General features: G+C 31.8%; 1 protein-coding gene across 3 annotated transcripts; it reads left to right on the forward strand.

The window, feature by feature from the left end:
• The first annotated feature begins 838 nt into the window (after positions 1-838).
• On the forward strand, positions 839-22,864 carry LOC108733361 (soluble guanylate cyclase 88E). Of its 3 annotated transcripts, XM_018464488.2 has the most exons (14): positions 839-1,090; positions 12,374-12,555; positions 12,823-13,104; positions 14,601-14,806; positions 16,075-16,198; positions 18,088-18,229; positions 18,439-18,565; positions 18,717-18,921; positions 19,140-19,286; positions 19,471-19,603; positions 19,694-19,921; positions 19,984-20,214; positions 22,256-22,497; positions 22,590-22,709. In XM_018464488.2, the coding sequence occupies exons 2-14, from the start codon at positions 12,388-12,390 to the stop codon at positions 22,605-22,607; spliced, it is 2,253 nt and encodes a 750-aa protein (XP_018319990.1). In that variant the 5' UTR covers positions 839-1,090; positions 12,374-12,387; the 3' UTR covers positions 22,608-22,709. The 3 variants fall into 3 exon arrangements, with proteins under 3 accessions (XP_018319990.1, XP_018319988.1, XP_018319989.1); XM_018464486.1 differs by having other exon boundaries at positions 22,256-22,864; XM_018464487.1 differs by lacking the exon at positions 839-1,090 and adding an exon at positions 10,790-10,873 and having other exon boundaries at positions 22,256-22,864.
• Positions 22,865-23,869: the final 1,005 nt, after the last annotated feature.

Genomic DNA, 23,869 nt, shown 5'->3' on the forward strand with positions numbered 1-23,869 from the left:
CACACATTGGACCGCTCGAATATGCGTTAGAAAATAAATAAAATTTCCTTTTCCAGTTTCAGTTCAAAATGTATTTGCGTAAAATTTTAGAAAGAATGAAATATCACCATGGATAATCTGGTTTGATGAATTAAGCCGATCGTAAAAGAATCTGTTTGTAATCCATAAATTGCGATAAATAGCTGCCAATAAGGACTTTATTATACAAGAGGTATTTCTCATTTCGTTGGTAAATATCCTTTTTAACTTTAGGGCTTCTTTTTTATACGGAGATTTAATATTCGGTAAAATGTTTTATTCATTTTTGATTTAATATTTTTAAAGTTGAGTTGATTTTTCGTTTGATAAAAATTTATATTATTCCTTATTGCATTAAGAAGAAATGTTTTAATGTCATTTTCTTTAATATTCCAAGCAAATACCGAAGTTAAATTGAAAGATAACAAACTTGGTGGATTCAAGGAAATAGAAGCATTACGTGTAAGTTGTAAATGCCTAATTATTCAATATTTTTTTAATAAATTCCTTGAATTTGAAGACGCCAAGTTACAGAAAATACATTCGATTACATGAAGTAAAAGAAAATGAGCAAAACGTGTTTTCTTTACATTTCCTGCCAGGATATACACATTTTGTAACCAGGATAATGTATAAGAATATGAATAAAGCGAAGGATATATGTTATTATTGAAATAATTTGAGTTCTCTCTCTTTTTTTTTTATTAAATAATTGTTATCCTTGGAGTTTGCGCGAAGGCATGCGAAGTATGATCACGAACGAGACAGGACATCTCCTTTTTCGTTTACGGTAGGTAACTCAACAGTTGTCCACCGAACATGCTGCTGTTTTAGTCGGTGATGATTCGGTACAGGATAAGCACTTTGTACATACATAAAAAATGCGCACTTAAATAATCATTTATTCGAGATCACGTACTTTGGTTGATCCAAGTTGTGCTATATGTAGTGTAGTAGAATTTGAGTTATCCTTTTTCTATTGAATGTCGACGAAATTGTGTTTTAGAACTCTTAAAATACAATATTACTTGAATCCTGTCGAGAGCAATGTTTTAGTAACAACTGTACAAAGGTGAGTCGGTCACTTACTTTTTAAGACTTTTAAAGTCGCTGGGAATTGTGGTACTCTAATTTTTTTCTCTACTATTTTCATTATGAATAAACTAAATATATAAATATATTTAGAAAATGCAAATTTTTTATTTTTTCGGGNATAAATTGTAGATATCGCTTTAATATTTAGGTGAAATTTCCTTTTTCATTTTCTCCGTGTTGCTGTTAAATTCAAAGATTCTAAACTATACCAACTTTTTGGTTTATCTAAAGCTTTTGTTTATATAAGTGAAAAAATTTAAATAAAAAATGTAAAAGATAGTGAATTATTATTTTCTGTGCAATTTCTTCTTTTTGTACTTACAATATATGAAACCTATTGCTTGTGAGCGTGAACTAATTTGGTACAGGACGTACTTCCATGATTTGACATTTTAGAGTTATTAATGCAGAACCAAAGCCAGCGTAGGGGTAAAAAATACCTTAATTCTTAAACCAAATTTAAAGTTTCACGTTTTGGCGCAACAATATTATCAAGGGATGTTTTTGAGTAAATAGTGGTTTTCCTAGACGGTGTCAGATGTAAAATGATTCATAGTATAGTATTCGTAAGATGTAGAAACATTCACGCAGCACAATTGAATATAAATGAAATACATAATGAATTATAGATAGTGTAAATGATTAAAATTATATTTTTTAGAACTCTTTTCCTAAGAGATTTTTAATTATTTATGTAAATCCATTATTTTATTTATACAATTGCGCTATAGGAATTAATGCTTTTATATCTTAAGAATCCTAAATCGAATAATTTCACCTATTTTATGTCTAAAAGTAATAATTTCATCTGTTTTACTTCGGAGTTAGACCGATTTTTTCCTTGATTTTCTCCGTCAAGCTGAAGTTGATTTGATTCTGTCCACATTTTCATCTGTTTTTCTTCGCTTCTCTAAATTTCATTTGATTTTTCTGCCTATATACACGAAGAAAACTAAGTTGAATTTATTGGGTAACTTATAATAATATCAATTTTGACATGTTTCAATAAAAATTATTTGAATTTTCTTAATTATTACAATTTGATTTGTAATATCAACTAAAATACCTAGTAAATTTATTTTATTTTTACAAATTTGGATCCAAATTGTAATTTTTATTATTATCGTTTACGAAGCAACGGGCTAGTGGGATAAACTGTAAATATCGCTTTAATATTTTGGTAAATTTTCGTTTTTCATATTCTCAGTGTATGTATATATACAATCGAATGCATGAATGTATGTAGATTTAGTTTTAATAAACGAATATGTATATATAGTATAAATGACGTAGTGGCAGCGTTCTCAAGTAGCGTTGCAAGAAACGCGGGCTTGAATCTTGGACTGAAAAAATTCTTTGCACGATTTTTCTCAATAACACTGATAAGGGAGGAGAGTTTCTGATACGTGCAGTCCAAAAATAGCAAAACTAGAAAAAAAATAGACTAGTTTCTAGCTCCAGTTTCTCTAGATCCAGTTTCAAAGGTTTCTTAGCCTAGGATCCATTTCAACGCTTTTACAGTGTATTACTTAGAAATCAATTTTCACAAAGTTTTAACTTTTTATTGGTTCATTTATCGGATCCAGATAGAAAATAGAACTCCAGTGAGATACTCTTATGTAAGTAACAGTGTTAAAAAGTTTATATTTTGTAGCACGTCACATTCATTAGAAAAGCTTATTTCAACACTTTCGCATCAAAAGCGAAATTATTTATACCCTCATACGATTGCAAAATCACTTTAAATATACACATGACGTTTTACTATATTTTTTCGAAATATAAATATAAATTCTCTTTAAAACTATAGCGATTTTCTTCGAAATACTTAAAATAAATCGAAATAAAGTTCAGTAAACTAAAGTTACAATACAAAAACAAAATATAATGATAAGGAAACTTTAATACTGAATAATTTTAATCTAGAAGTTTTGACACATGAAGTTTCGGTAAGTTCACCGTGAAACCAAGAGAATGCAACTAATTATAGTAAAAGATATTTATTCAGGTGCATTGTATGTCTACTATATCACTCATTTCTCTTCAATTCAGGGAGAAATTTTAAAAATAAATCCTCCTTAACGCCACATGTTAATTTCAGTGGGTATCAAAATACGCTCATAATAAATTTTAAATATATACATATATGTAAACTAAGCCTACTTTTTAGATATATCTATTACGGGCAATAGGTTAACGAATAAATTGAGACATATTGAGAAACAATATGCCTTTAGTTTATTTTATCGTTAAAAGGGTACCTTAAAAATTAATAAGATATCGATCGAGTTTTAGTACCAGCTATTCCAGTTAAAGTAGTTTCAGTATCAATGTCAATTCTGAAAAATGTTTTGCTGCTGAAGTGCGAATTTTCGACGAGCTCATAAAATGTATCCTATGTCTATTTTATCATCATCATAAGGTCGCCAGACCTAATACTGGTTGGACACGTACCTCCACACTTTCCTATCCTGAGCTAATCTTCGCATTTCCCTAAAACTAGAACAACTCACATCCTTAACTAGGTCTACCTCTACCCCTCCTAACTCCTGTTTCTGCCTCTAATATGTCTCTGACTAGACCTTCATGTCTGAGAAGGTGTCAACCTATCTCGTCTATTTTTTATTGACTTCCATAGAGTCCTTTGTTCTCCTATTCTTTCCAATACCTCTTCATTTATAACCTTTTCTACCCACGATATCCTCATCATCCGCCTATAACACCATATTTTGAACGCTTCTAACCTTTTCGTTTCCGCCGCGCCCATTGTCCATGTCCATGTTTCGCACCCGTACAGCGCTGCGCTCCAAACATACACCTTTAACAACCCTTTTTCGAATTTATAAATTAACCGTTCGCGAGCATAGAAGTGACTATTTTATAAGTTACGGAATCTTATATTAGGAAAAAATAATTTATTAGAATGAAAATTCCAAATAAAACACGTATAAAGAAGTACTTAAAAACTTTCACAACCTTTTTTTTTCGCAACAAATGTTTCGCCACAGCTATTTAGTATTGATATGCTATTTGTGTGGATTCAAGTAGGCACTACAAACAGTCGGGGCTTATAATGAAGAGCAAAAATTAACCCTTTTACAGAATCTTATATACCTTTATTACGTAAAAATGTAGAAAATCTTTTTAATTCGTATTCAAACATAGTTTTTCATCATGTAAAGATCGAAACAATTCAGTATTTAAAATAAAATGATAAGTATGTCTGTCACCAACAGTGGATGTAATCTGGAATTCTGTAGAATGACTGAAACAAGTTGACAGTGTACACAATAACCATCTTTCTTTACTTTGTCTATATAACTAGCCATTTTATAGAAAGTAAAACGTAGAGTCGGTGGTGTATTTTAAACGAGGATCCTTTTGGGGTAGATTTTCGAAAATTCCTTTCTTAATGGAATTCTACAGCCTCAAAGGAGTACATTCTCCAAATTTCATGTTTCAGTGGCTTAGGCTGTGCGGTGCCTGTTTTATATATGTGTATACATAAAAGAAAATATACAAAATAAGGGTAATACGTTCTTTCATAACTTCCGATACATCCCTCATTTATGAAGCCCAATCCCTACTTCTAATAATTGTAAAATGTGAACTCTAAACTTATTTTTTTGGATTTGTAAAGGAAATCAAGTATTTATAATGTGTGTATACAACTCCAAATTCTGAACACTTACTGAACGTATTTTGGATTTGTTTGGGATTTAATTAAAAAGGACTCGAAATTTGGAAGCTTCTATTACGACCACAGGATCAGGGCTCGTGCCGCTCCTGTCTAAAACGAGTTCGAAAACAGGAAATAGGTTCTAATCTGGTAATTTACAGTTCCCTTTTCCCATAAAATCACTAGTAGAACATCACTTTTTTGTTCTCTTTGGGGCTTCGGCTTAATTGGTATCAACTGATTTAAAATCAGTGAACGCCTTCAACGTTAATCTTTCGATCTTGTATTTCCTTTTTAGTTTAAAAAGCTAACGTGCCAGGGGATAAGAACAATCGCGGGAAAATTAACTTGCCTAAGCCGATTGCTAATATTCTTATTCTTATTGGGAAACAAATGCATATGTATTTAATTGGTCTATAATTAGCTCTTACTGATTAATAACAATGGTTTCAACCGCAAAAATTATGACAATAAATTAGTCATTATTCGAACATTCAACAACAAATTGGACAGTGCATTTTTTTTTTTAAAGAATTTAGGTCATTGTACTTATTGCTCACATTGATAGTACATTTATTCCTAAGAATAGAAACGGATTAGATTTCTGTAAGCTCTTAGATAATGACAAAAAATTGATACAACAAAACTACATCTGCAACTGACAAAATTATTGCTATGTTGTGTATCTTTACAGGAAACTAAAACGTTTATTTCACATGTAGCCTTATTCACATTTTAATTGCAAATTGTGTTTCTTACTCTAGAAGGGTGTTAATTTAAGAGAAGAAGATAATCTAATTCAGTTTAGTATCTCTCACTACGAATTCCAGTGGAAACCATTATATCAATGTCTAAGACATTCTATTAACTTCTGCACTTTTATCTTTATTTGTACAAAAAATTGTGCTATATCACCTAAAATATAAGCCTACAACATACCTAGTGTATAAACAGATACCTTATTTTTATAAAATATAGTACATTTTCATCACCTATACAATTATTTACACACCAATAATTAAAAAAAAGTAACCGTTATTTACACTAGCTACTGATTTCCTGAAGGCTTCTATTGTTTTCATGTTTTGAGTAAAACAATCTTTCCTGTTCATTTCTTGTTTAATATTTCAGTTTTAATTAAAACTCAGAATTGCATGGAATGAAAGTTGCAAGCAATGTTTACAATGATTTATATTTTACTTCAAACATAAAGTTTGTGTATAAGTAAACGTATTAAGCATTTTTTTGTTTCCTTGATACTATTAACATATATCCAATATACATAACAGTACCGTTCAGATAACAATATTTAAATTATCTAACTCCGAAATTGTGTAAAATGATAAAAGTGAGACTGGAATATATGCAGTCTGACATCCGTTATTCGATATCGCGTATGCAATATTAATCATTAATATTTTTCACTTAGACTTTTTAACAGAAAACTGTTCTGTGATTGTTCTTTAAAATTGAAAGTCGATTTTTTAGTGTTTATTTATATGTCAGTGACATTTCATTAATCGCTAACGTTACCTCACGTACACAATAAGGAACCATTGTAAAATTTAAATAGAAACCAATTTGGTGTATTTGGCCCGTAATACATTTTTACTTTTTATTTGTGGCACTTAAAAAAATATAGAAGTGTGATGACTTCATATAAATTATTCATATTTCTAACGTATGATTTTGAACGAATGCCGAAGTAAATTAGCAAATCGCGACCTGTTTTGAGTAAAATAAGTAGATGCCGAAAATTGCGTAGATTGCCATCTGTTTAAATAGTTTCAATGTCAGATGCAGAACTTCTTGATTAATCGTCATTTGTAATAGCCTAACTCGGTCACTGCCTAACTAACTAAGCCTAACTCCAGCACGTTGTGAGAATGACATCCGGTAGACGTCTTCTTCCAGTTCAACTTCTTTGAAAGGCAGAATACTTTTTCAGTATAATTATAGACAATATAATTAGAAAGATTCGGGTCAGCTGATACTGACCACGACCTCATCATCATAAGGTCGTCAGTCCTAAGACTGGTTGGACACGCACCTCTACTCTTTCCTATCCTGAGCTAATCTGCGCATTTCCATAAAACTAGAACAACCCACATCTTTAACTATTTGCGAACAGTAATCTAATCTAGGTCTACCTCTACACCTCCTAACTTCCTTTTCTTCCTCTAATATGTCTCTGAATAGACCTTCATGTCTCAGAAGGTGACCTATCTCGCCTATTTCTTATTGATTTCCANTACTTCAAACATAAAGTTTGTGTATAAGTAAACGTATTAAGCATTTTTTTGTTTCCTTGATACTATTAACATATATCCAATATACATAACAGTACCGTTCAGATAACAATATTTAAATTATCTAACTCCGAAATTGTGTAAAATGATAAAAGTGAGACTGGAATATATGCAGTCTGACATCCGTTATTCGATATCGCGTATGCAATATTAATCATTAATATTTTTCACTTAGACTTTTTAACAGAAAACTGTTCTGTGATTGTTCTTTAAAATCGAAAGTCGATTTTTTATTGTTTATTTATATGTCAGTGACATTTCATTAATCGCTAACGTTACCTCACGTACACAATAAGGAACCATTGTAAAATTTAAATAGAAACCAATTTGGTGTATTTGGCCCGTAATACATTTTTACTTTTTATTTGTGGCACTTAAAAAAATATACAAGTGTGATGACTTCATATAAATTATTCATATTTCTAACGTATGATTTTGAACGAATGCCGAAGTAAATTAGCAAATCGCGACCTGTTTTGAGTAAAATAAGTAGATGCCGAAAATTGCGTAGATTGCCATCTGTTTAAATAGTTTCCATGTCAGATGCAGAACTTCTTGATTAATCGTCATTTGTAATAGCCTAACTCGGTCACTGCCTAACTAACTAAGCCTAACTCCAGCACGTTGTGAGAATGACATCCGGTAGACGTCTTCTTCCAGTTCAACTTCTTTGAAAGGCAGAATACTTTTTCAGTATAATTATAGACAATATAATTAGAAAGATTCGGGTCCGCCTATAACACCATATTTTGAACGCTTCTAACCTTTTCGTTTCCGCCGCGCCCATTGTCCATGTCCATGTTTCGCACCCGTACAGCGCCGCGCTCCAAACATACACCTTTAACAACCTTTATCGAATTTCTAAATTAACCGTTTGCGAGCATAGAAGTGACTTCTTTTTATTGAAGGCGACTCGACCCTGCGCTATCCTCTGCATTATATCCTTACTGCTCCTTCCGTCCTGATTTATCTGACTTCCTAGATACCTAAAATCGACCACTTCTTCTAATTTCTCGTTTTCTATAATTATATTCGTTCTTTCCCTTGTTTTGTTTCCCTTGCACACCAGTACGACCACGACATAATACTCAAAAAATACTTATCATTAAAAACAAAAAAGAAATTATGCCCTTCTCCAAGTTTAGGCTATAGTCTGTTAGTTTAAGTTGCTGTGATTCGGCGAAAAACGATTTAAGAATATGCCGATCTGCTCAATTTTATATCAATCGATGACGAAATAATCGTCGCATTCGTCGCGATATTCTAATTTAATTTGGAATTCGCCCGAATTCGCCATCCGAACCGAACTTATACATACATAACTATGCGATACTTTAAGAGACTTAAATATAAAATGTTTTTCGATTTTAAGAGATAACTGGACGGCAAGGTGATAAATATTTTTTATTGTACGGCACCATCAAAATGTGAAATCCCGAATAAGGTACATTTGTGATCATGGTCCTTTAAAAAATCCAGTTTAAACATAAACAGTTTATCCGATTTGATTGTTGAAAATGCCTTTGAAGATTTGAGAAGTTTGTTTTAGAATGCCCTTCCACGATAATAATAATTCCCAAATACGATCAAATGAGTTTGAATGGAACTTTAGTGACCGTAATTCTTCCACTGGCGCTGCTTTTTTTGTAACTCTGATTGTATTCTTTATTTTTCTAAAATGCAAACATTTTCACACATGAAAATTTTTTCATTTAAGAAAATAAACAGGATTTTAATCTTTTAACAAAAATACTTGAAGTACTGGCGTGGCGTAAATATATAAATGAAAAAATAACCAAAAGGAATATTATATAAATTATCTTTTTTTCCTCTTTTATTTTGCGTTATTTAAAAACAGAAATTTTCTTGCAGATTTTACGATACAGCATTTATCAATTATTATTGCGTCAATACTTAACTTAATGAGATCCCTGTGTCACTCCAGATAAAATATTCTTTAAATTCAAAACCATGTAACTTCACAAATGATGTCTTGTTGCTCAAGATATAATGCGTTTAAGTAATTCATATTTTCTGTTATTTCTACATGAAAATCGAAACTTAACAAACTATTCGATTTGTTTTTCTTTTAATAGGATAACTGAATTTATTTTGATAATATCTTTGTCAGAATTCATTACTGTGAATACAACAAAATGCTTTGTTTTATCTCAAAGTTTTTAATATGAAAATAACACCACAATCTGATTTCATAATTATTAATTTTCTAACTATTACAGAAGACCGACTTGTACACCGTTCTGTTTTATTTCTGTTCTGAACTTGCAATGTTTGTACTTTTACCCTTAAAACTTTATAATGGAATTTTTCGAAGAGCTTCTATTCACAAACTTATAAACATAGAAACTTACGAAACGGATTTTCGCTTGGTCTTTAATTAATTTTTTTCTGAGTATTAATATTGAAATTACATCTGCGGACTTAGAAAGAAAAGAGAAAAAGGGTTATGTTAAAAAAATCAAAGAATGAGGAGCCGACCTTTGCGTTCTATTTGTGAACATTTAGATAAACATGGTCAATTAAAAATATATAACAATTCTTTTGATGTCGATTCTCTCTTTTATTAATTAATTAAATAAATTAATTTTACTTTTTGTTAATTTATTTAGTGCTTTCCGTTTGTTGAGATAATAACACAAAGAATTAATTAACAATTTTTGGTCAAGTTTTTAAGACAAAGTACAATCAGAGGCGATTGGTAAATGACAATATACTGCGAATAACTTCATATTATATCAATCTGTTAATTCGGAGCACTCCCAATGTCTACCTTAAGGGAGGGGGTGAACGTGGAAGCGACACCATGCTGTCTAATAGAATCATGTATTTCATGGTAAAAATCTATTACAGGACATTCGTTTTTTTGCTTAGTTCAATATGGACCTTGATAATTTTTAAATAAGAAAAGTATACCTACTCTAATCATATTTTTTTTATGTTCCGGACTGTTTGTGCACAGTAATGTAATCTATGTCTTTCTCTGTCCCTTCTGTTTCGATTTCCAATGTGTCTCTAACAAACCCTTTATGCCTCAGGTAGGGGAGAAGGAGGCGACACACCCCAATCAGCGAACAGAAGTGTGACTTCAAAAAAGTTTATTGTCAACATATCGGTTATAGCGACACGCTAGCGTCCGTCGATATTTTGACGCAATAACAGAATGTCGTTATTCACGGAATTTTAGACGATTGGATTTACGAAATAAACTGAACAACTTCGGAAACATTTTGCACAACAACAATTAGGACTAGATAACTTTTCATTGTGTTAACAGACGAAAGTACCGGTAATAATTCAACCATTTCAAGGATTTGTAGCTATAAAAATATGATGTAATATCCGAGTTTGTTGTTGTTATTATCGAGATTATTTATTAGCGTTGGTTTGAATAGTAAATTTGCGGGACTACTAAAAACTGACGTTATATCAGAGATGTTGTTATAACCGATGTTGTTGTAAGCAAGTTCCACCTTTCTACCCTTTGTTCGTACCTTCATGTGTGCGGAGGTTACAATTTTTAAAGTGAAATCAATTATAACGATCGCTTTAGATTAGCTACCGAATTTTCTTGACCTTTTGCCAATAATAGTTAGATATGTAATAGTTTATGGCGTTCGATTGCTAATAATAAACACATGGACAAAGCAATGGTTCGTACGTGTCCGCTTTGACGTAAGTGCAGTTAAGATGAACGAAGCATTTTGATTATATTCTTGTACACCGGAATAGGCTCCTGCTCCTTTTAATCAATGTATGTATGCGTGCAACACAATAGAGGAATATTAAAACAGTAATTGCATGAAAAGGACGTCAAAACAAATTACAGCTGCAATAATTAATATTATTAATGCTGCAGAATAAATAATCTGGATTAACTAAATATTATTTATTATTATTCGTTAGTCATAATTAGATTTGTTTTAGCAACAGATGGATATAATTAGCGTAACAATTTTAGAAAAAATATTAATAATAGACAATATTAATTGAAAAATTTAATGCGTACATGTTACAGCGTGATTTAAACTGTCTCTTGGTGGAATATTTTAAAATACATTTAGGTATAAAAATAAATTACCGATTAATAGTATTCAATATCTACTTCACCCTTTAGGACATCATCAGGAGTTAAAGTTATTAATTTATTTTTTTAAGAAGAGATAGTTGTAGACAGGGATACTCAACTTAGGCCTAGCCTAACCCAATTTGACTTTACCTCACTTAAGTGCATATTTTATTATGTTTTAAACGAAATTTATATCATGTTTAATCTATAGTACATTCACATTGAGGAGTGTATTCGAATTCAAAACTGTCTTTTACGCTTTTTGGCTACGTTTTTTCATGACCTATTAGCATAAACAGTCCTGTAACAACAAATTCAAAAGAATATATAATACCGTGAACAGAGTTGGGTAAATTATAGATTTCGGAAACTACAAAAAACAACGATTGAATTTTCTAAGAATATAAAAGGAAATGTTGGAATTTTAAAGAAGACACCAAAAAATACTCAAACTAAGCTAATTCAAAGAAATTTTTCATTCAATACGCCTTTCATTTGCTTCGTTTATTAATTTTATTACTTGAGATTTTACGCTCAATGTCTCGAGAAGCGCATTTCAACTTGAGAATTCGGAGAGTTGGAAGATGGTGAGAACTTCCTAATGACATTTAAACGTAGTAATGCTCGAAAATGGGATCGCGTTTTCACAAAAACTTCCAAGGGACATTTTCTGTTACAAATGAAGTGTGGAATCAATTCCTGAAGTAGAGAAATGTGATTGATACCCTATTCATATATATATATGGTAAAACAATGTTCTACAATAATAATTAAAATACTAATAAGTATCCATCCAAAGTATCCGCTACATTCTTATGGAAAATGACCCTCTGTCAAACTGTTTGAGACATTTAATCTACACGTCGAGAACTACCAGAATCCAATGTTTCAAAGGGTTTGACAGAGGGCAATTTTCCGTAGGGATCCAGCGGGATCTTTTGCGTAAACTATACTAATTGCAAAGGAAAACATCTGTTCGTCTGCTAGAATTATTATAAAACCAAAGAACTATTAAGAGAAGTTTTCCGGAAAGTTCTCAAACATGTTAAAGTTATTGTTGTCATTATGATGACAGTCTTGGTCATTTTTCTCATAGAACCATTATAATTACAAACTAATAGAAACGAATAAATCATCACCTACATCGTTTATCGATGATTTAAGATCATATCTTCATTGTTACAGGACCAACAGGAATCATGTATGGACTGATATTAGAAAATTTGTCAGAATACATCAAACAAACCTACGGTGAAGACAAATGGGAAGAAATTAGGAAAGCAGCTCAAGTTGATCAGCCAAGTTTTAGTACACACCAAGTTTATCCAGAAAATCTGATTCCTAGATTGGCTAAGAAAGCAATTCAGGTTTGATTTATATATTTTTGTAAAATAGCTAAATTACATTCACATTTCGGTTTAAATTATGATATAAACAATCTGCTGGCTTTTTACTAAAGACCTTAAAAACCTTCACTATTCATCACAAGATTAATTATTTATTACAAAAAGTTTCAAAGTCTACTCGTTGCGTCACATCGTGTCTTTGGGATTTTTTTAACTACTTGAAACTGGCACTGTCATTATTTACAGGAATCAATAAAATTACTTTCGGGGTTGATTTTTTATTTACAGATTTTGAATGTGTCGGAAAGGAACTTTTTCGAACAGCTTGGTGTATTCTTCGTTGGTTTCGTTAGTCAATATGGTTATGATAGAGTGCTGTCAGTATTGGGTAGGCACATGAGAGATTTTCTTAATGGTCTTGATAACCTTCATGAATATTTGAAGTTCTCTTATCCTCGAATGCGAGCTCCCAGTTTTATATGTGAAAATGAAACCAGACAGGGGCTTACTCTCCACTACAGGAGTAAACGACGAGGGTTTGTCTATTATACAATGGGTCAGATTAAAGAGGTAGGTATTTTCTAAATTAGCGTGCAGATGTTACATTGTTTCAAAAACGTTGTTAGATAGAAATACACATAATCAGTTGATAGCCAATACACACCATCTAAATTCCTAATGTTTTTAAATTATTTGGTGAAGGAGCCGGGAATAATTTATCTGACAGATAAAAATAATTCGTTAAATCATTTATATCTCTTAAAAACATATAACACGTTTATGCCTATATAATATGATAAGATTTCTGGATCTAAATTCCTAATGTTTTTAAATTATTTGGTGGAAGAGCCGAGAATAATTCATCTGACAAAATTAATTCGTCAAATCAATCATAGATATCTCTTAAAAACATATCGCACCTTTATGCCTATATAATATGATGAGGTTTCTAGACCATTTTATTGGCTAGGAACACTCGCACATTAATATCTTTAATTGAGCCATTTCTCAAGCCTTTTTTAAAAGAAAAAGTCAAGATTTATCCGCATACCCTATCAAATATGTTGTTAATCTACCACAATTAAACCATTCTTCGGATTAATGGGCCTAGTGAGGAAAACACTAATGCACATTGAACGGCAATGCTACAAATGTTCTAATCATGAAAAAAAAATGTAATGTAATGTCGTCTTTTTCTCTGCTTTCAAACACGTATGTTGGTCTTCCCTCTGAAGCACCTGCACCTCGGATTAACCCCCGAAATAAGAACCAATCAAGGACTCAAGTCCCCTGATGTAGCCACTTGTGCTGTATTTACATTTTTCATTCGTAATTATGAATGTCATGTTTATTTTAACGTAGAGTATTTACAAAATTTTGCATTTGAGTGAATTTTAGCGTAAAGACATGAAATCATGCAAGAACTCCGCGTTCTGTTTTCCCTATCGATAAAAACCGAGTCAGAGAGGCAGACCAAACAATTCCGAAACGAGAAACATTAAGTGAGTAGGTAAAATCATTTGTTGACCGAAGAAGTCGTTAAAGGAACAATCACTTGTACCTACAATTAAAATTAATCGATTCAATTACCGTCGGTGACATATTTATCCCTGCACGTCGCCTTTCTATTAATATTAGTTTTACTGTCTCGATGTTCGGATGGGAAATTCGAATCAACTATCATTTAGCCCATATCTTTAGCTAGATATAGATAAAGCAATCTATGTAGAACATCCCGACAGACAAACCGACGAGTTGTACTAATTCATCCGACAGGAAATCAATGTAACAGGCCATCAGTCGAATTGGATATTTGACCGTCGCTGTTAAGAGACTTTAGAAAGTTTTATCGCTGAAATTACAGCAGAAGATGAGAAATGAAATAAATCATAACTACTATTCCCTTATCGGTATCTCACAGCTCTCATATTAACACCATCTTGCACAATTTATTAGTGGCATAATAATAAAAGTGCAAAGTTTGGTATATTGAATCTGTAGATCTTTAAAAGGAAACCAAAGCTTCTTATCGACTTTCAAGTCTGAGTTAACCAATTTCTTTACAGGTTGCTAGGCACTTCTATCATAAAGAAATGGGCATTGAATTGGTAAAAGAAGAACTACTGTTTGATATGGTTCATGTTACATTTCAACTAACTTTTGATAACAGAGCTTTCACCCTCGCTTCTCTCACTATGACCAGAGAGGAGAAACACCTTCCAATAAATGCCTCTGTGTTGTTTGAAATATTTCCATTTTGTATAGTATTTGGGTAAGAAACAATATTTCGAACACAATTATCACACAAATACGTCTAACTTAAAGAAAATACAAATAAGGAAGACCATAAATAAACACAAACACGATAATACAACTAGAACTTATTTCAAAGCTGATTTTTTATAAAAGCTCCAGTAAATGAAACTAACTTTTAAATTGTTTTTTAAGATCCACAAACACACTAAATTCTCGATACATTAATGGTATTATTTGCAAACTTTCGGGCTTTAAATGATTCTTTAATATTCCTGTGCTTAACTGTACCGTTGGGAAATGTTTGCAAATTTTGTGGGGTGATTTAAAAACTCATTGCATTTAATACTCCCTCTACGAGAGAATGAACTTTTTATAGTTATAAATGAAATAATTAAAGTTGAATTTTCGTTTATGTTTGAACAGTTTTATATTTTTGTTTTCTTTATTACTTAAAATTTATTGTAAGGAAGCAACCCACTAAATTCCATTTATTACCCTCACATTACCTTCTCACTTTACTCACAGAAACAAATTCTTACTTTTTCTTCGAATTTCCACAGTGAAAATGCAGCGCTACCTTATTTAATTTAATTCGGTATGCAAATGTAACGTTTTCTCATTCACTTTACTAAATATACACGTGTCCGAAATATATACGAAACTAGTGGCGAAATTGTAATCCCTTTTTCGTACGGTTTTCGTTCGCTTTTATGTTCCACTATTTATAATCTACTTCAACCGCGGAAATCGTAGCAAACACTTAAAAGAAAATCCAACGTGAATCGAATGGATAGTTTTTCATCTCGTTTAACACAACTCAACTTTACCCCTTAAGGTTGCTTTAATAAATAAAATTATTTCGGAAAAATACTGCCCTAGTTCCGTCGGAGTTTACAATTACTAGATCCAATTTTTGGCTTATTGTCTAGGTCTACCTCTGCTTCTCTTAACTCCTGTTTCGACCTCTAATATGCCTCTGACTAGCCCTTCATGCATGAGAATGTGTCCTACCAACCTAATCTCGCCTATTGATTTCCTCTGTTCGCCTATTCTTTCGAATACTTCTTCATTTCTAACCTTCCCTATCCACGATATCCTCATCATTCACCTATCCGACATAAGGATTAATTATTCAGCTAAGAAAAAGCTAAGTAAACCAAAATAATAGTCGCCTTAATTACAACAAAGCTTGGCCCCCTTCTAATGTAGACATTAACAACGCAGTTTTAGTTTTTAATAAAGTTATCTTACGTTAAACAATTTTTTCCTTTATTTCTTTTGTAGATCGGACATGTTAGTACGTAGTATAGGAAATTCTTTAATGGTGGTACTCCCAGACTTAATAGGAAAGAAAATAACTAATTGGTTTGATTTAGTTCGGCCATTGATAGCTTTTAAATTTGAAACTGTAAGTATTTTTAAGTATTTTTTACTCAAATAAAAAAATAATACGTTAAAACCGTTTTTTGATAGAAAGTTTGCAAATTTAATTAAACGCTAGCAAATAATGATACCGATAATCGATAAAAGAAAAAGAGATTAAGTTAAAGTCAGTGCGTACAGTAAAATAATGGTTTCAAAGAAATTCTATATATTAGCAGGGAGCTGGAAAACGAACACAGGGATATTTTATTACATGCAATGATCAAAGGACGGAATCATCTTTTGAAAAATACGACGTATTATGGGAAAATTCGTACAAATACCTTCGCCTTTTTCATATAAACACAAAATATGTCCCATAGATGCAATTTAAAGCTTTTAAATGGTTTTGAACGAATTAATGTTTCCACATTTCAGTTATGTAGATCAACTCTGCAAACATCTAGTTTGTTTTCCATTCAATTGTTTTCATTAGCATTATTTCGTCGGGAATTAAATTTACTACGAAAAGCATCCTTAATTCTCAATTTGTTAATTAATTCAATGCTTTCAAAGACTGTTCAAATATTATCACAAAAATTGCACACAATGAGAATTTGTATAATTATTATTAAATTAGTTCCGAACTCATATTTCCAGCATAAATTAATATGCGTATTTTTAATCCAAAAAACATTAACTTAGAGAAATTTATAAAAAGATAAACTGCTGCAATTTATTTACAGTCTTGGCTGGAAATTCTTGATAGCCTTTTTAACCCACCAAGCTACAAAATAATGAAGAAATTCATCTTCAGTGATCCGTTATGTCCTCCTTTGCCTGAGCTTAAATATGAAACTTTTATGTGGGGTAATTATAGGCTTTAAAGCACTTCTAACTTTCTTGAAAATTAATTCAACAATGTACAATTTTAATGATAACATTTAAACGAGTATAACATTTAAAAATACGTAATTCGTCAACTGTGTGCTAAGGGCATTTTCTGTAGGAAATTTAATTTTCTACGAAATTCTGCCACGAGAATTTGAAAAAAGTAAACTTTTGTGTGCTAATGTCATGCTAATTAATGGAAAACGAACTCCACGTCGTTTACAGGGTTTATCTAAGATAAGCTGAAGTTTTAAGAGAATTTTCTTAAGATAAGATAAAATTAAAAAACTAACTTACATCAATTGTTTAGATTGAAATTAAAAACTCATATTTCCTTGATTTCATTCAATCCGTAGTACCTAAAGTATGTGCGAATTTTAATTGAAACTGTTGATTTATCTGGTTATTTGATGGCATTTCTGAAGATGAAGAGTCAAAAAAATCTGAGATCACTTGAAAATTTTAACAGTGTTTTTCTAGGTCTTTATTATAGTTCGCTTTTTATTATAACTCCTTCGATGTACAATCGAACTCAGTTATCACGAGCACGATGCGACAAACAATTTTGTTTCGTTATTGTTAACTTTTATAAAATAACATTTATCTATACACAAACAGTACATAAAAATAAACCTTATTTGTTACTGTTTAATATCAAAAATACAGCATGTATAATGTACATTTTGTACTGTAAAACAGTACATTTTTTATTTAAACATGGTTTGAAACATAGAAGGTTCGACATTATCAGAATGTAAGAATTTTTAAACTACATTCATGTTCAGTGAGGTCGATCATACAAAGAACTATTCCTAGCCTACCGGACCTTCTAATTTCTCGTTCAAAAACGTTCGCTAAAGCCGATTGTTCGTTACAAACATCTTCGCTATATGCAAGTATTTTATTTGTTAAAACCAAACGTTCAGTATAACCCGTGTTCGTTATAACCGAGTTCCACTGTGTTGTACCTATATGTGCATCTAATGTATTGATCAAATTTTTGGATGCACTACTGAGTTTAAACTAATTGAACTTGTATCGTAGATACTTTATCGGACCAACAATATTTTTGAGCTGGTTTCTGTAGAGCCAGTTATGAGCGATAATCCGACTGATAGACGTAGAGACGAAATTTTAATAACCGACGAATTTGAGGTCCCAGAAGAAAGAAACTTGCGTTTGAAAGGTATTCCCAAATAAATTGAAAATATAAACCAACGACCAATTCAGTTTTTAAATAAATCACAGACACAAATATACCACTCGGTTGTAGTAGGTAGGTGTTTCAGTACAATAAATATTCCGTTTGTAAATGTTAGAGGAAGATTTTAGTCAAATTAAAGTTCGACTAGCCGTTTGCACGAAAACATATATTTACGTTAATTATTCCCGTAGGTCAGATGATTTACATGGAAAGTTGGAAAATGATTATGTATTTAGGGACTCCCGTAATGCCTGATCTTAACTCCTTAATAGCTACCGGCTTATACATAAATGATTTATCAATGCATGATTTTAGCAGGTGAGTTTGAGTTTCTGATTTAAATTCTATTAATAATCCAATTAAAAAAGTGCACTGTAAGCAATCATTTTGTTTATTTCTTAGTTTTAATTAAAAAAGATCTTTTTGATACCACATCTTACTTATGGTAAACACTTTTATTTATATTTAGAGATCTTATGTTAGCTGGAACGCAACAGTCGGTAGAATTAAAATTAGCTTTAGATCAAGAACAGCAAAAGAGTAAGAAATTAGAAGAATCGATGAGAAAATTAGACGATGAAATGAGAAGAACGGATGAATTACTGTATCAAATGATACCAAAACAGGTCGCGGATAGATTAAGAACTGGAGAAAATCCAATTGATACCTGCGAGGTACGTACAAAAAATGATTATTTATTTCAGTTTTGTGTTTCGTCTGCTGCATAATCTACAGTACGCTTTCAAGTAACTACAAAGGCGGCGCCGCAGGTATCGATCGCCTGCGGCATTCGTTTATAACAATATGATATGTTTTAATTAATCTGTTTAATAAAAGTGAGAGAATACTTGAAACTTTTATCGAATTAAAAAGTTGCTCTATTTATTTTTAGATGTTTGACAGCGTATCCATTCTTTTTTCGGATATTGTAACATTTACAGAAATTTGTAGTCGAATAACTCCAATGGAAGTGGTTTCAATGCTCAATGCAATGTACTCTATATTTGATACCCTTACTGAAAGAAATCGAGTCTATAAGGTTAGTCTGAAATCATTTAAAAAGTGCAAAAGTACCTAAAGTAATTTTTCTAATCAGAGTTTTGAAATTAAAAGGATTCCATTGTAATTTTACTTTGTAATAGATGAATAAATATTTCTAAATCGCAAACTGTACTTTTGAAACTTGAAACTACCATCAATATGTAATTTTTACATTTAATTAGGTGGAAACCATAGGGGATGCTTATATGGTGGTATCTGGGGCTCCAGAAAAAGAGGTAAATCACGCAGAAAGAGTTTGTGATATGGCCCTCGACATGGTAGATGCAATAACTGACTTGAAAGACCCTTCAACAGGTAATATCTTCAAATTGTTGCCAATTACTTTTTAATAAACTTTAAACGAAGATTTCGAATGCGATCTAATGAGAAATTATTAATATGCAGGGCAACATCTGCAAATAAGGGTAGGAATTCACTCGGGAGCAGTTGTAGCAGGAATTGTGGGCCTAAAAATGCCAAGATACTGTCTATTTGGAGATAGTGTTAATACAGCATCTCGAATGGAATCTACAAGTGAAGCAATGAAAATACACATATCACAGTCGACCAAGGAGCTATTGCCCGAATGTTATAGGGTTACAGAACGAGGGGAAGTTCAAGTAAAAGGAAAAGGTGATTTATAACAAAAACACAAATGCTGCGAGATTTTCATTAGAAGAAATTTTATACTGTAGGCACTATGAAAACCTATTGGTTGCAACAAAGGGAAGCAAGAACACCACTGCGAAGAACTTTGGACACACCATTTGCCGAAATCGAAGGTGAGCTTTTGGATGTGAGATATAATGCACCAACCTATGCAATGAACGAAGATAGAAGAGGAATGTACTCACCAATTACATTCCAAGATGTTGCTAGACGAAGTATTGCAAGTTCTCCGAGTAAAGATATGTCATATTCAAGAGGTAAGATGACCCTTACAGTAGAAAATTTTAAATGAATAATGCAAGGCGATTCGATAAGGTAATCAATTATTTATATACCAGCGTATTTTGTGAATAACATCTTGTCGAACTTCCTGTTACATAAAATGCTTGTCTTCTTGACTTCTGTTGATGTGAATTTCCGAAAACATGAGTTTCTATTCTAAATATTGTGATTTATCGCTGCGAGATAAATATGTGATTTTTTGTACGGTAACAGACAAGGGTTCACACTAACTCGGTACGTTTTTGGTTTTCAATAATTTGGTCATTAAAAGCTTTTACAAGTGCTTAAAGTTGATGCTTCTTGTAGGACACGTATTTNTCTTTTTCGAATTTCTCAATTAACCGTTCACGAGCATAGAACTGACTTCTTTTTACTGAAGGCGACACGACCCTGCTTTTCTGCTATTTTCTGCTTCATATCCCTATTCCTTCCGTCCTGACTTATCTGACTTCCGAGATACCTAAAGTCAGTCACTTCTTCTAATTTGTCGTCTCCTATCTTTATATTTGCTCTTTATCAACTTTTTTAGATATATTTAACATTTTATCCCATTTAATCTCTTCAAATGTTAAATTAAAAGAATAAGTTTTTATGTACACCTTTTTCCACTACAATCCACTTAAACAAAAGATTACAATTGCCAAACTTCGAAGGACGACAAAGGACCCCGCTAGATCCTTACGGAAAATGGTCCTCTGTCAAACTATTTGAAACATTGTATTTTGGTAGTTCTTCACGTGTAAATCAGTTAAAATGGGCGCTAAGTCGTAAAAACTCACATTTTTGGAATACGGTTGCTTAAAGTTACGTTTTTTCATAAGGACTTCTAAAGTATCTGTTATCCTTGTACGCATTGAATATGTTCAAGTATACATATATGCATATGTGTATATTAATTAAATAATAAATAAATGATTGGCCTAAGACTAAGGAGCTATATCTCAAAAAGATGAGCTTTTACTACTTAGTGCCCATTGCATTTTTGATATACACGTCGGGTGCTACCAGAATCCAAAGTATCAAAGAGTTTGACAGAAGACAATTTTCCATAAGGATCGAGCTTCGCCCCGGGTTACAGAAATTTACGTTACGCAACTGGATATTTAAAAGCAGATTAAAACTAAAAATGTTTGACTATTTTAAGACTGCATTCTTTTTGACGATTTTAAATAATGGTGAAACATTTATTTGTTATCTAATTTTTTATTCAAGTAAAAGTTCCTTATTCACGGTTTCCTTATTCGCGTTTTCATTATTCGCAGGTGAAAAAATTGCAACCCACTTCCTGTATTCGCGGTTAAAAATTTCATTATTCGCGGTTGCAATCGGTAAACAGAAAAGTCGGTGTCATCTATTAACGGGATTGACCGCATTGGACTGCTCGTGTCTATTGTGAATTTTTCCGAAAACATGGGTTTCTATTCTAAACATTATGATTTAATGCTACGTGATAAATATCTAACTTCGTGTATGGTAACAGACAAGGGTTCACACTAACTCGGTACGTTTTCGGTTTTCAATAATATAGTCATTAAAAGCTTTTATAAGTGCTTAAAGTTGATGCTTCTTGTAGGACACATATTTTATCGCTGCGAGATAAATATGTGATTTTTTGTACGGTAACAGACAAGGGTTCACACTAACTCGGTACGTTTTTGGTTTTCAATAATTTGGTCATTAAAAGCTTTTACAAGTGCTTAAAGTTGATGCTTCTTGTAGGACACGTACTTTTATTAGAAATTAAAAAATTAAAAAATGACCTTCGACAGGCTCTAGAACAACGCTTTATCTACCTTATTACAAAATTTCAAACCTCTGTTGCAAATATTAAACTCATAATATCTAGAACCGATAATCTAGTATTTGCTTTACGGCGCGTGTACTACTGAATCCCTTTAAGAGTTAATTTTGAAATGATGTTTCTTATTGTTCCTAAGAACAAAATTGTAGGTACCATTTATTTGAATGAAGTGGGTTAAAAGAACGGAAAGAATTTTTACATTTTCACATGTTTAGATTGCCGATCAAATTCAATAGGAACAGTGTATGGTTCTTCGAGAAAAGTAACACTGACAAAATCGCCATCAACTGTTTTCGGTTCTCTTATCAGTCACGGTGGAATTGGATCATCAGCAACATCTGCGTCAAGTTTAAAGGGTAATCATTATTCGGCAACGCCAACGAAGAAAGCGCAATCGGCAAATCGCGACTTGGTGCCTGCAGGAATATTAATAAAACGACATTCGAAAAATTCAAAAGTAAGCAATAGCCACAGTTTCGCAAAGAACGGAAAGTGCAACTGTAATAGAAACGTGAATTTGGTCGATTTCAAAAATGACCTTTCCTTTAGGAACGTGAGCAAAAGTGAAGAAAACTTAGTAGAAGCCGCCAATGCAAATGTTCCATTTTGTAACGCTGCGGAAAATACATGGAATGTTGGTCAACACTGCTGTTCAGGCTTTCAAACAAAACGACATAGACAACATACTAGCGCCTGTGCTATTTGTTGACTGCATTAGTGATCAGTATCATATTTTTATATGTAATTTAGTAGAAAAAAGATTTCGTGGAATACTGTACCAAAGTTCTTTAATTATAGATACAAATTATAATTAAGTAATAATAATAAAAACACATTGATTACAAATTTTGATTAATTATTATCAATGTTTTTCTCCTTATAAGCTAAATATGTCAGTTTACCTATTTACCAATAGAAAAAGGTATTGAATTGGCCGAGAATTGAATCGAGCTCGGGCTGCCCGTGTGGCGGGCGAATAAAAATTTCTTTAAACTTTCTTTATATGTTTGTATTTTCTCAGCATAGAGACACATGTAATTTTCATTTGAAATCATTTGCAATCATATTATAAACAATATTCGTGAAATACTGATTTACAAGAGCTTAAACTTTTTTGCGCAAAAATATCACGGAAATAGTACATGAATTCTTATGGTGCACGTTTTAGTCACTAACACGTGAGCCGTCCAACCGATCGTCCCGTAGTCTATTTTATTGAACACACAATTATCTTTAGGTAAGTAGCAATTTCTTGTTGTGTTTTCTTTGGGTTAGAAGTTAGAAGATCAAATTCAAAACGTATCGAATTATTATTACTGTTATTATGTTGTAAACTGTAAGCATTCACAAGAATGAATCTATGTATAAATTAATGACATAGTAATGATTGTCCAATCGACATTTAATATTAATTTCAGTAATGTTAGGAGTTTTTTGCGCGCTTTTACTTGTACCCGACGTCCTCCCTTTCTATTTGTGTTTTATTACTAGTTTGTAAACAAATAAAAGACTAATGAGGGTTAGTATAATATGTTAGCCGCTAAAACCTTTCCTGAAATGATCATATGAGCAAAATATAATCATCAAAATCGATTCAGCAGTTTAGGAGAATATCACGAACGTAACGACCAAATATTACCCATAATCTAGGATCATTTTGTTTTATATTATACTGAATGGCAATTAAAAATAACGATATATATATATATGATTTATTGAATTGCGTCCATACAAATGTTTCCCCTTCGCTAAACACTACAGATATTAACGGAAAATGAATGCAATTTTGAAAGTAAAATTTACTAGCGTTTTTTTTTTTTTTTAACAAA

The sequence above is a fragment of the Agrilus planipennis genome, unplaced genomic scaffold, assembly GCF_000699045.2.
Source record: "Agrilus planipennis isolate EAB-ADULT unplaced genomic scaffold, Apla_2.0 scaffold12, whole genome shotgun sequence".
NCBI classification, from domain to species: Eukaryota; Metazoa; Arthropoda; class Insecta; order Coleoptera; family Buprestidae; genus Agrilus; species Agrilus planipennis.

Coding starts and splice junctions, on each gene's coding strand:
- LOC108733361 (XM_018464486.1), top strand. CDS start 12,388: ATGTATGGACTGATATTAGAAAATTTGTCAGAATACATCAAACAAACC. Junction 14,807..16,074: donor CCATTTTGTATAGTATTTGG/GTAAGAAACAAT, acceptor TTTCTTTTGTAG/ATCGGACATGTTAGTACGTA. Junction 19,287..19,470: donor AAAGAAATCGAGTCTATAAG/GTTAGTCTGAAA, acceptor ACATTTAATTAG/GTGGAAACCATAGGGGATGC.